At 40.5% G+C, this 13,540-nt stretch overlaps 2 protein-coding genes across 2 annotated transcripts; one reads left to right on the top strand and one right to left on the bottom strand.

Annotated features, from left to right (window-relative positions):
* Positions 1-615: 615 nt before the first annotated feature.
* On the bottom strand, positions 616-2,025 carry LOC100933943 (tripartite motif-containing protein 43-like). Its single transcript, XM_003772717.2, has one exon. It carries the CDS (start codon positions 2,023-2,025, stop codon positions 616-618), a length of 1,410 nt encoding a protein of 469 aa, XP_003772765.2.
* A 2,663-nt stretch (positions 2,026-4,688) lies between these two features.
* On the top strand, positions 4,689-6,083 carry LOC116419552 (tripartite motif-containing protein 43-like). The gene has a single exon (XM_031940251.1). It carries the CDS (start codon positions 4,689-4,691, stop codon positions 6,081-6,083), a length of 1,395 nt encoding a protein of 464 aa, XP_031796111.1.
* Positions 6,084-13,540: the final 7,457 nt, after the last annotated feature.

Below are 13,540 nucleotides of genomic sequence, written 5' to 3'. Positions count from 1 at the left end.
ATGAGAGTCCACTGGACAGAGAGTCATGGGACCAGGCTTTGTTCCTGGAAGTCAGTCACTTTGCTCTGCCTCAGTTACCTCAACTCTAGCAACAATTGGAGAAGGAAATGGTCGGCAGGAAGACATTACTCTACCTTTTCCAAGAAGACTTCAAGTGGGGAAAGAGTTAGGCACAAAGGGAATGAATGAACAAAAACAAAAAATACACAAGAGCACAGTAAATTTTAGCATTTATTTCACCTTTATTGTTAAAAGAAAAATTGTTTATTGTAATCCAAGGGGAATAGGACTTGAAAAATTACAATCTATGGGGCCCAAAAGATTTTGTTAAATCCAAGAAAATAAAACATAAAAGTATGAAAAGCCTACCCTTCACGTGAGGTTTTTGTTAACTGCTGAAACAGAATTGATTGATTGTGAAAACTCATAAACAGACAGATCCATGAAGTACAGAACACTATGGAATGATTTTCTTAAGCTTGCTGGGGGGAAGACTATTGTCCAGTTAGTGAGCATGATGTGCCTTCTTCATCATGAAGTAGGTGATGCTTACTCTCTTTCAGGGAACAGTCAGGTGGCACGGTGGTGGGTTGAGAACTCCTCCTTGTAGAATGTTCATTGGGATGAATAGCAGCAAGCACAAAGATGAGAGTCCACTGGACAGAGAGTCATGGGACCAGGCTTTGTTCCTGGAAGTGGAGGGCCAGGGGAAAAGATGGGCTTGACAGGGGCTGTGAAGGGGATAGAATAGAATTTATAAATAAGAGAACGCTGGAGAACGTTGTAAAAGCCCAGAGTGCCATGGCAATAGTTCAGGTACACCCCAACCCGTGGTAAAGGGCTTTTCATTCGATGGTTTAGTGGCCCAGGATAGGTTTGTAAATAGTAATCTTCTTCCTTCTTGACACACTGAAGCAGGAATAGAGAGGTACAGGACACTTTCTTCCCCCTCCTTCTCCTACTTTTCAAGTAGGCAGTATAGATCCCCAGGACCCACTGAGGAAGTTGAGTCACATCCACTTCCCAGTACTGGCTGCCTGAGCTGAAGGCCTGCTCAGCAAAGACATAAGAAAGAGGAAAGTCCTCAGGAGGCTTGGTCTCCACCTGCCATTCCTCTTCAGCCTTGGCACTCTTGAGATCCCCAGAAACAGAAACCCAGGAATCAGCTGATGTGGGATCCATGGTGAGCTCCACCCTGAATCTGTTCAGTATCTCGATCAGGCCAGGGATGGGATATTCTCTCAGCTCTGGGGTGACAGCCTTGGCCCTTTGAGACAAAACAGCCTCAGTCCTTCTCAGTAGGTGCTTGGCATCCTGTAGCAGATCCACATTGGGTTGTTGAGCTAGAGCCTGCAGCTCTAGCATGAGGTCCTGAAGGGTTTGCATGTGCTGGGATAGTCTGTCCTGGTTGGCCTCCTGCTCTTGTCTTATCCTTTCAGGTAAGTCTAGGTTCTTTGCCCTCCAACGTAAATTGTATATTTTGTAGTATTCATTTGAAAACAAACTGCTCCAGTCAACAGCAGGTTTCTCCTCTTGAGCAAGAAGTTGCTCATCTTCTTCCAAATAGTTCCCCAGGAGACTCCGAATGCGCTGGAGCTCCCTCTTATATTTGTAAGCAGCCTCTCGTACGGGGAAGATCTTGTGAGCGCCATGCTCTGGGGTTTCACAACATGTCACACACAGTGCTTTCTGATCCTCTTCACAGAATAGCTTGAAGGGTTTCTCGTGAGTGACACACTGGCTTTGTCCTTCAGTGCTCTGCATAAGCCTGGAACTGAGCTCTTTACCCAGCTCAGTCAACTCTGCTAGGCGCCTGTTCACTATTGGGATCTCCCTGTGGTGGAAAACTCGCCTGCATTCAGGACAGGAGAAAGCTAAAGCTTCAACTCTCCAGCTGGAGGAGAGACAAGCTTGACAAAAATTGTGCCCACACCTGATGGTGACAGGTTCACAGAAGTAGCTCCTGCAGATGCTACAGGTGATCTCATTCTGCAATTCCTTCACAACTTCCCCAGTGACAGCCATTCTTCTCTTTCCAATTGCTTCTAGTCTGCAGCAGCCAGAGGAAGAGACTTCCCTTCCAATGAAAGCAGTGCTTCTGAGCACAAGGGTGTTCTCCTTTTATAGGAGGTAGTGGCCCCTCCCCTTCTTCAGCCCTCTGAGCAAAGGTGTGAATTCCCTGGCCTGGCAACCTGCAGAGCAACCTGTTAACTCTTCTTGATGGGGCCAGCCTTGAGGGCCCTGAGTTCACACCTCTGGTTACTTCCTTTGAATGGATAGGTTTCACCAGAGACCTGTCTTTAAGAAGGAATGTCAAACAATTGTGGAGATTTTTCTCAATGGAATTTCAAATCTTATTTTTCAGAGACCCTCTCCAGAGAGAAAATGGCTTCTTTCCTTTCCCCTTCCACACTCAGTCAATCCCCAGCAGTTAAGGAGACTCTTCTTTTTTTCCCCTTCAACTCCCCTTATTGAGAGGCACAGAGTTTGAGATTTTGAAGCACCTCTAGTCATCTTGCTCAACTACCACATGGATAACATCCCCTTGAGAACATCCCCATCATACTGATCAACTAGTCAATTTCTTAGGAAGTTCCAAATCTTTTTGATGACTTCCCCTTTATAATATTGTTTTAGGTCTGTGACAGCTGTGGTACCTTTCTGTGCTTTTTCCCCATGCATTCCATTGAAATTCTGCATATTTTGTTCTTTTGGAAGAATTTTATGATCTTTAATAGCTCCATAAGGTGAGTTTTGGGGAGTTTGATTAGTATGGTACTAAACAAGTAGACCAAATTAAGTGGAATTGTCATTTTTATTATATTAGTTCGGCCTACCCATGAGCACTTCATTGTCTTCCAATCTTTAGATCTAATTTTAATTGTGTGAAAAGTGTTTTTCTCCAATTTTCAATTGGGATTTTTCTTTCTATCTTTTACTGCTGGGTTTTGTTGGCAACATGTAGAAATGCCAGTGATATATGGGTATTTATTTTATGTCCTATGACTTGGCTAAAGTTGTTAGTTGTTTGAAGTAGGATTCTCTAAGTGTATCATCATGTAAGAGTGATGGCTTTGTTTCCTCATTGCCTACTCTTATTCCTCCATTTCTTTTTCTTCTCTTATTGCTAAAGGTAACATTACTAATACAATATAGAATAATAATGTTGGAAAGAATCCCATTCTAAAGCATATGAACAGATATGAACAAATGTTCTAAATTACTATTTGTTGGAATCCTAGTGTCAACTCAACTTGAAACAAGGTGAAAACTCAAGGTGATGTCAGAATCCTGGTGTTAATAGAATTGATACGGTTTTTATTGGTTTACACCTTAGAGCTATTGATAGATGATTATAGGCACCAATAGTTGGAGTTTGTTCATGTGAGCAATTCACAATGGCCATTTCTGGCAAAAAGTAGATTTATTTAGGGAAAAGTTTATAGACAAAATGAAGAGATACTATAGACACCATGAAAGGTAAATATTAAATAGGTTAGCATATAAAGGTGTTTTAATAATTAATGTTGCAATTTACTAGAAGAAAGGAAACCTCCTATGAGACTGGGATATACCCTTAGCTGGCAGTCTAAATACTGAAAGGGACTTAGCACCCTAAAAGGGTTAGTTCGCCCATTTGGAACTGTGTTTAAAGGGCTATCAAATTGCATACTCTTTGGTCCAGTAGTGTTTCTACTGGGCTTGTGTCCCAAAGCAATATTAAAGGAGGGAAAGGAATCCACATATGCAAAAATGTTCAAGGCAGTCGGTTTTTTGGAGCAGCCTTTGTTTCAGCAGAATAATCACCATGAGAATAGCCAGAGATAAAGTCCAAAAATCTTTCTTGCCTCCTTCACAGTCTTGTCTCCTTGCCTGGGACCTAGGGCTAGAATTCTGGAGTTCCTCCTGAATGTGTCTTGGTTTCTGTGGGAGAGGCAGGAGGAACACCACCAAAGTCTCTGTTTTGAATTCTCCCTGAGTCAGGGAGCTTGTGTTCCAGCCTCCAGTTCTCTGCTTGCACCAAACCTGTTCTAGTCCCCTTTAGGTCTGACTTTGGCCTCTTAAATACTCCATTACAAGTAAATCATTCCAGTATATTGAGTATAAGCTAATCATTATATCACTAGGGAACCACTATTTGTTGTAAGGTGAAATCAATCATACTGAACGAGAGAACTATTAAGCACTATGCTAAAGTAGGTAGCCATTGTCTTATCAATTGTACTGAATTAGCACCTTGTAAGAAACCTTGTTTCAAGTATAAAGTTTTGGCTCATTACAGGATCAGGAAGGGGGAAGGAATGGGCCTGATTATGGACTCTTCTGCCTATATATCCAAGATAATCTGTGCACAAATCAGATTTAAAAGTCCATTGAGCTAAATTTTCATGTTGGCAAAGAATTCCTCCTTAGAGATAAAGGTGCATCTGCACTTTACTAAACTAATTTATCCAAAGGAGCCAGCCAGAGATCTGAACCCCAGACCCTCAAGACTGCCCCCAACAGGAAGAGTTACTACATTGCTCTGCAGGATGGCAAATCAGGGGAGTTCACACCTTTGGTGGGAGGGTTAAGGGGTGGGGGCTACCTCTTAAAAAAGGAGAGCATCCTTCTCCTCAGTAGCACTACATTTTTTGTAAGGAAAGTAGCTCTGGTTGCTGCAGACCAGAAGCAACTGGAGGGAGAGAATGGCTGCTACTGTGAAATTTCTGCAGGACCTTCAGAGTGAGATCACCTGTAGCATCTGCAGGGGCTACTTCTGTGAGCCTGTCACCATTGGGTGCGGGCACAGTTTTTGTCAAGCATGTCTCTCCTCCAGCTGGAGAGTTGGAGCCCCAGTTTTCTCCTGCCCTGAATGCAGGCGAGTTTCCCACAGCAGGGAGATCCCATTAGTGAACATGCGCCTAGTTGAGTTGACTGAGCTGGGCAAAGAGCTCAGCTCCAAGATTTTGCAGAGCACTGAAGGCCAGAGCCAGTATGTCACTCACAAGAAATTCTGCAAGCTATTGTGTGATGAGGACCAGACAGCACTGTGTGTGACATGTTGGGAAACCCCAGACCATGGGGCTCACAAAATCTCCCCCGTGCAAGAGGCTGCTCACAAATACAGGAGGGAGCTCGAGCACATTGGGACCTGTTTGGGGAAACACCTGGAGTATGATGAGCAACTGCTTGCTCAGGTGAAAAGACCGGCTGTTGACTGGTACTGGCTGATCAGGGCTGAATTCTACCAACTGTGCCGCTTGTTAATGGAGGAAGAGAACAGATGTCTTGACAGGATAAGACAAGAGCAGAAAGCCAGCCAGGACAGACTATCCCAGCACATGCAAAGCCTGCAGGACCTCATGCAAGAGCTGCAGAAAGTGGGCCACCAAGCCAATATGGATATGCTGCAGCATGCCAGGCAGCTGCTGGGGAGGAGCGAGTCTATTTTGGCCCAAAGGGCCAAGGCTGTCACCCCAGAACTGAAAGAATATCCCATCCCTGGCCTGATCGAGATGCTCAACAGATTCAGAGTAGACCTCACTTTGGATCCTACATCAGCTGATTCCTGTGTTTCTGTTTTGTGGGATCTCAAGAGTGCCAAGGCTGAAGAGGACTGGCAGGTGGAGACTGAGGACACTTCTTGCCATCCTGTGCTTGCTAGGCAAGCCTTCAGATCAGGCAGTCAGTACTGGGAGGTGGATGTGGCTCAACTACCTCAGTGGGTGCTGGGGATCTACACTCCCTACTTGAGGAGGAAAAGGACCAGGAACATGGACATCTGTGACTTTGCTTTCTTGCTTCGCTGTGTCAAGAAGGAAGGAGATTACTACTTACAGACCTATCCTGGGCCATTGGACCATCGAATGAAAGGCCCTCTACCTCGGGTAGGGGTGTACTTGGAATATTCCTCAGGCACTCTGGCCTTTTACAATGTTCTCCAGAGTTCTCTTATTTATAAATTCCATTCTATTCCTTTCACAGCCCCTGTCACACCCATCTTTTCCCCTGGACCCCCACTTCTAGGAACAAATCCTGGCCCCATGACTCTCTGTCCAGTGGACTCTCATCTTTGTGCTTGTTGCTACTCCTCTCAATGAACATTTCTCCAGGGAGTTCTCAACCCTCTCTGGCTCTGTTCACTCGATTTCTAGCCTTCCTTGAACGAGAATATGTATCACCCCTTTCATGATCAACAAGATTCTCCCTGCTTACTAACTGGAAACTAGACTTTCCACCCTGAAATCTGAGGGGTTCAGTCCCCACTGTTTTGTATTCTTCTTTGCTATGTTCAGTTATTTTTGACAATGTCAATCTTTTCTCAACTATTTAAAATCATACCTGAGCAATCTGATCCTGTAGTCTTGTTTCATTTCTTCTTAGAATTCATCACTATAATGTCCATAGATTTCAACATTTCCTAATAATATTCCCCTTTGATTGTAGTAAACGTTCCATTTTGCTTTTTTAAATATAAAACCAATAAAAGATCTAGTATTTATTTGGCTTATGGGTATTCTTGTTGTTATTCACTAATTTTATTTATGTCTGACTGACCACATTGAAATTTTTTTTTGTTAGAGAAACTGGTTTGCCCTTTCTTTCTCTAATCATTTTGCAGATTTTATAGATGAAGAACTTGAAGCAAAGAGAGTAACCTGAGTTGGCTAGAGTCACACAGTTTTAAGTAACTAAGCCTAGATACAAATTCAGGAAGATGATTCTTAGTAGCTATAGATCAGCCACCAAATAAGTGCTTCCTTATGCACATCAAAAATTAATTACTTAATTCATTTCAAAAGATTCATCAAGTCAGTTGCCAAACATTCTTCATGCCTTCTGTTAAATTTTCCCCACTCCTTCTGTGTTTTGTATCCCTTAAACTGGGAATCCTTGTTGGATATATGCTCTGTATATACTTGGAATATTTATAAAGGTTTGGGATTTGATACTGAAGAGCCCTTAATATCCTGTAGAGTTTGTCTCTTCTAGATAAAGGGAAAATCTAGGTCAAATCTTTTTGTTCTTCTAGACCATATTGCCTTTCCTGAGAGATGCACTGGACAGAAAGTTTACCTCTGTCTGGAAGATCTAAAGTTAAGTCCTTTCCTGGGTGGATTGCCTTAAAACAGTCACTTCACATCTCAGTGTCAAAGCAAACACTTAAAGACACTCAGTCTCAGAGGAGCCCATTACTATTGATAGAGAAACTTAGAAATTACTTGTTCTGATTTTGCATAGTGCTTTGGAGTTTTGAAAAGGACTTTTAATTTGTTACTATACTGGATTCTGATTGCAACCCTCTGAATTAGGTTTTCTTCCAATTCCCATTTCACAGAGGAGGATATTGAGGCAAAATGAGATTAAGTGACTTGGCTGGGGATCTTCCAGATTGTAAATGCTTGGGGGAAGATTAGACTAAGGTCCTTTTCACTTCAAAGCAAATCCTCTAAACACAGCAATCGATCTTTTAAAAGTCTGCTTCATTATAACATCTGTGATCAGATGAGATTGAACTAGCTCTCTTCATGATCATTTCCAATATTTCATTTCAAGACTCTGAGTATTGTCTCATACAGGAGCAGGCTTGAATTTTGAGGTCCATTGAAATAAGACTGATAAAGCACATTGTTTATTTCCGCCTCTTTCTAAGGTAGATTCATTTCATGAAAAACAATAAATAAATGAATGAATAATGAAGGATTTAGCATTTTGGACTTGAAATAATTAAAACCTCGTTTCAATCCAAATGCTCACACTTCCTAATGGCATTTCATTAGCTGATCTGTGTAATGTGCTGTTTAGCTTTCTGGAGGTCTTGGGACCAGCATTCATTTCAGCAGAGTAATTACCACAAGAATAGTCAGGGATAAAGTCCTAAAGTCTTTGTCTCCTCCCCAGTCTGTCTCCTTGCCTGGGGCTTGGCTAGCTTTCTGGAAGCCCTTCAGATGGGCTTTGCTTTTAGTAGGGGAAGCAGGAGGACAGGCCAGCTACCACAAAGCTGATAAAAGATGGAATGTATATCTGAGTCCCAAAGCTTGAGCTCCAGCCTCCAGTCCTCTTTCTTCTCTGAATCTCTTCCTATCCCCTCCTCTAGATATGACTCTGACCTCTTAAATACTGTATTATAACTATATCCATTCAATTTACTGAGTAGAAGCCAACCACTATATCCCTAGGGAACCATTATTTGTTGTAAGAATAATTCAGTCACATTGAACTAGAGAACTAGTAATCACCCAGCTAAACTAGATAACCATCATCTCATTAATTCCAGTGAATTAACACCTTATTGTCATAATGCTTGTGAATTTCAAGTAAACTTCTCTAGAGTTTTGGCCCATTACATCTCCTTCTTTCTTTTGTTTTAGAATATAGATGGTGTGTGGAAGAGAGGGATAAGGTGAAGGAATTACAGGAATGTGTGAATTCTTTTTCTTTATTTTATTTTCATTATTTCTGTCTCCATTATCTGCTCAAGTGCAATATGTGCAGGCCTATATTTGTTTAAGCCTTGGCCAGCTGACATTTACTTAACCTGAGCTAATGACATTTATCAGTATTTGACCTTTATTGATATGTAGACTATTAATTTAAACACTGTCTGCTTAATTACCTAAAACCTGAAGGCCTGATTTTCTGTTTGCTAGAAATCAGGTGATTTTGGGGAAACAGAAACCTTCTGTTCCAATCTCTCTAGATAGCAACAAACAATTAGATGCCACGCCCCCTCCCCCCCCAATCCTCTCTTACTTGTCATGTAATTTCTTGTAACAAAAGCTATAAAAGCTGTGTATCTTTACTAATTCATCAGCCCTCCTACCCCAAGGTTTCACTTTCCCTTATCTCCTGGTGGAACTGCTCATTCTCAGGAGAACTTAATAATAAACAGTCTTTCTGCTTTCAACTTTGAGTAGTCATTTTGGGTAGGGGTCTTCCATGTCCCACACAGTGGTCACACTCTCAATGACGTCTCAGGGAGGGGAGAACCCCAAAAAGAATGTGATCACACCCTCCCTGACATCTCAGGAAGGGAGATGAAAACGACAAAGGAAAATGGGGAGTCAAACCAAATTAGCAGGTTTCTGAAGAGTTTCATTCAAAACAGGTATACATAAATCTATCAACACGGGAGGTATTACACAACCACATAGCCATATAGCAAAGGGTAGAAGTGATGTAATAAACAACATAAATCAACATGAGGAATTATACATGTCCATAAGTCTTGGATATAGCCCCAAACCAATGCATTGTCCTTCACTTCATGTTTCAGGGATTCCAATGATTCCTGCAAGTTTTGAACTCCTGCAATAGTCTCATCATGTCTCAGAGATTCCACTTATCCAATCCCATCTCAACCAGTCTCTGTCTGAGTCTGAGATTGTCCTCAGTTGCACTCCCCTAGTTTTCACATATCGAGTCTAATTTTTCCTCTTTGACAACCAGGGAGATGTGCACTCTAATATATTCAAGTGTCCAGTGATCTGCTTCAAGTTATCAACAAATTTTGCTTCTTTCTTAACCTGATTATGCATGCTACACACTTCCCTTGGGGTGGGGAATACTCTTTTCTTAGGATTTATCCCATTTCAGCTGAAACACTAGTTTGGCTCTTGTCAAGTTTCCTGCTTGTATATTTTTGTATTTCCACTATTTCTGGGTCACAGGGACTTCTCTATTGAACTCACCAATCCCATCAGTCAAATTATTGAGTTTTGGTCCTTGTATCCATAGCCACAAAATGTACTGTGCTTTTTTCAGTGCCCCACATTGGGCGCCAAAATGTAATGTTCGGGCTAGTTCTCAGGAAGTTCTCAGGAAGAGCTTGGTCTTTAGGTGGAACAGTGATGAAGGCAGGAGAGCCACCAGGAGGCTTGTCAAAGATGGAGTCTTGAATCTTCTCTGTGTCTGTGTCTGAGACCCTTCTTTGTCTCTGTTTTTTAGGCTCTCCTATGTCTGTCAGCCCTTAAATACCTCAGTACCATTACATTGCTACAGCACACTGATCATGCACCAACTGTTAGGAGAGCCATTATATCAAGATATCACACTAAGTATGTGCTTAGAGAATCATTATCTCACCAATCATGGTGAATAGTTGCTTAACTATAAGCACCCTGTTGTCAGTATCTTAAGTATTCCTATTCAGAGTCCCATCCCTCTACAGGTGACTTCCCAAGAAGGTGAGACCATGGAGCTAAAGTGATCTTCATCAGTGACTTCTCCTTGCTTGTCTCAGGGATCAATCCTTGTTTGTCTCTGTCCAGCATATCATTCAGGACTTCATCATTTCCCTCTCTTTTAATTTTTTTGAGAAATTTTTGTAAAAGTAGTTTGGGAAACCCTAAACAAAAGGGATTGTATCAGATTAACATTAAAATCTTGGGAAACTTCTTATATTATGTCCAGAAACTCAGAGTGGAATACAATTATCTATAGTGTTGGAGCATTACAGAGATGAACTGAAGCCAAAGTTTGGTGATATCATAGACATACAACCTAAGTGACTAGGGTACAATAGAAGAGATGAGCACAAATTCAGTGTGCATCTTACTGCCCTCATACACTGGGTGCTATTTTGCTAAGTCTGTTGACTCCAAGAATCAGTTTCCCTCCAAAGAAATGGTGCCCAAAATCCTTTGGGATATAGAGTAATGATCTCATCTTCTGAAGCTACCTCCTACTGGGAATGGATGTCGAATTTGATTTGGAGAGATGGGCTTGAAGGTAATGGAAGTGAGTTATCCAGTGAATTCTGAGTCAGATCACTGAAGCTGGTTAACGATCTAGAGCTGGTCATTTGAAGGTAATAAACCTAGGAGGAAACCAATCTCTCCCCCAGTAAAGCTTAGGAACAGTATCATTTCAAGCCAAAAAGGGTTGCTTGGGTGGCAAAGGATACATGTGCCAATGTGTTCCTAAGGTATTAGGCATTGGGTAGAGAGGGTAACAAGTCGTGATCAGGTTTTGTCCTAGTCTGACAAAAACTTTTCCATCTTTCACTGACAGGAGTCCATAGTGTGGGTCAGAGAGAGCTTGAGAGAGACCTGGGAAGAGCAGAGTTCTCATTCATGGGAGGTGGGTTTAAAGAGAATATAATTTTCCCCAGTGTCTTTGAAGATAGAATCTGTCAGACAGAGTGGAAAAAATAAGTAATTTTAAATGCCTTAGCCACAGTTAGGGTGACATGAAAACTAACCACTTTGTAAAGAGTTGGAAAGACTAAAAAAGGCATATCTTTTTATAAAAGACTCTACTGTTTTTGTGCTAGCCTGGCTCTTCCTCCTGAGGAATTTTATCTGTATCAGGGGTAACAATGGGCTTAATTGGGGGAATAACACCAGCAGAAAAATATAATCTTGAGAGTGAGATCATAACTTGGCTTAGTGTTTGGATACAATATAAATAGAGTATCCAGAGATCTCTACCTGGCATGGAATTTTTTTTTCAAAATTCCATTAGCTGGATACTGGAGGAGTAAGAAAGATAATGTCAATAAAAGGCTCTTTTGTGCTTACATCAACAAATCAACTTTCTATGGCTTGGTATGAGCATATCAAATAAGTTATTTTTAAGAAAACATGATTGTGCCACAGACACACAGGACAAACAGATGTTGTTCCCCATTACCTTAAATATAATTCAATTTAACAATTCAAACTTGAGAAATGATATGAATTGTACTCCCTTCCCCCACCCCTGTCTTTTTCTCTCAGATAACCAAATCCCATATCAGAAGCTTCAGGTGTAATAGAAGACTTAAACCAGGTATTTTCATGGCATGCTTTCTTTTCACATGCAGATGAACTCAGAGACAGGGGGTTTCATTTCTCCAGCACTGTGAGAAAGCATAAACAAACATAGAAAGAGGAAATTTACAGATTTTGAAAGTTCCACTTTAGGTATTTTTAAAAAGCTGTAGACCATAGTAGTTAAATAAGACTTGATGTTAAATAATTTCTGAATGGGTTTTGAAATAATTATTTTCAGTGAATTTGCAGTTAACTAAACATCTAAGAAAACTTTCTTAGAAGTTGCTTGCATAAATGGATAATTTTGATTATATTAAGTTAAACAATTTTGTCTAAGCAAGACCAATGCAGCCAAGATAAGAAGGCAAACAGAAAATTTGGGACAATTTTTACATCCGAGAATTCTGATAAACGCCTTATTTCTAAAATACACAAAGAATTGACTCAAAGTTACTAACATATAACCATCATCCAAACGTTAAATGGTCAAAGGATATGAACAGACAATTTTCAGATGAATAAATTAAAACCACTTATAGTTTTATAAATTGTTCTTTAGAGAAATACAAATGAAGACAACTTACACACATCTCAGATTGGCTAAAATGACAAGAATAGATAATGATAAATGGTAGAGGGGATGTAAGAAAACTGGGATACTAATATGTTGTGGGTAGATGTGAACTGATTCAACCATTCTGGAGAGCAATTTGGAATTATGCTCTAAAATTTATCAAACTGTGCATGCCCTTTGATCCAGCAGTGTTTATTGGGCTTATATTTCAAAGAGATCTTAAAAAGGGAAAAAGTCTGTGCAAAATGTTTGTGGTATTTCTTTTTTATAGTGGCAAGGAACTGGAAACTGAGTGGATGCCCATCACTTGGAGAATGGCTGAATAAGTTATGATATATGAATGCTATGGAATATTATTGTATAAAAAAGTGACAGCAGGATCATTTTAGAGAGACTTGCATGAACTGATGCTAAGTGAAATGAGCAGAACCTGGAAATCATTGTAAAAGGCAACAGCAATATTATAATATGATCAATTTTGATGGACATGGTTCTCTTCCAAGATGAGGTGATTGTGGCCAATTTCAATAGATAATGGAGAAAGACATTTGCATCCAGAGATAGAACTATGAAGACTGAATTTGGATGGCAACATAGTATTTGCACATTTTTTGTTGTTGTTTGCTTGTTTTTTTTTCTTTCTCATTTTTCCCTTTCTATTCTGATTTTTCTTGAGTAGTATGATAAATGTGGAAATAATGTATAGTATAATTGCACATGTTTTGCACATTTTGAATTGCTTGCTATTTAGGGGAGGAGAAGGGAGATAGGGAGGATGAAATAATCTACATCACAAGGTTTGGAAAGGTGAATGTTGAAAACTATCTTTGAATATATTTTGAACATAAAAAGTTAGTATTAAAAAAGAACTTCCTCCATTACTAAGTAGTAGAATCTTCTTATAGCATCTTATCTAAAAAATCCTCAGTTCTACCGAAATGATTTTTTTCCTAAAACAACCACAACAGACTTGGAACCCCCTCCCCCCCAATATTCAGTCATTAACACCTTGGAAACAGACTCAAAGTAGGTTTTAAAGATATGCCAAGGATCCTTTTTTCCCAGGTAGGTAGCTTGGTGGAAGGCTAGGGCTAACTTCCACATAATTTATTTAGGAATTAGTTGTTCTGCTTGGCAAATGGTTAACATTAAAGAACTTTCAACTAACTACCAGTGAGGGGGTAGGAAGGGCTAAGAAGAGGGGGATTTTCCCTCCTAATTTTTATTT

The sequence above is a fragment of the Sarcophilus harrisii genome, chromosome 5, assembly GCF_902635505.1.
Source record: "Sarcophilus harrisii chromosome 5, mSarHar1.11, whole genome shotgun sequence".
NCBI lineage: Eukaryota > Metazoa > Chordata > Mammalia > Dasyuromorphia > Dasyuridae > Sarcophilus > Sarcophilus harrisii.
The sequence above is the reverse complement of the archived record's forward strand: the minus strand, read 5'-3'. Positions and strand labels throughout refer to the sequence as shown.

What these genes read in the sequence shown, in the direction of transcription:
- LOC100933943 (XM_003772717.2), bottom strand. Translation starts at nt 2,025, where the DNA reads ATGGCTGTCACTGGGGAAGTTGTGAAGGAATTGCAGAATGAGATCACC.
- LOC116419552 (XM_031940251.1), top strand. Translation starts at nt 4,689, where the DNA reads ATGGCTGCTACTGTGAAATTTCTGCAGGACCTTCAGAGTGAGATCACC.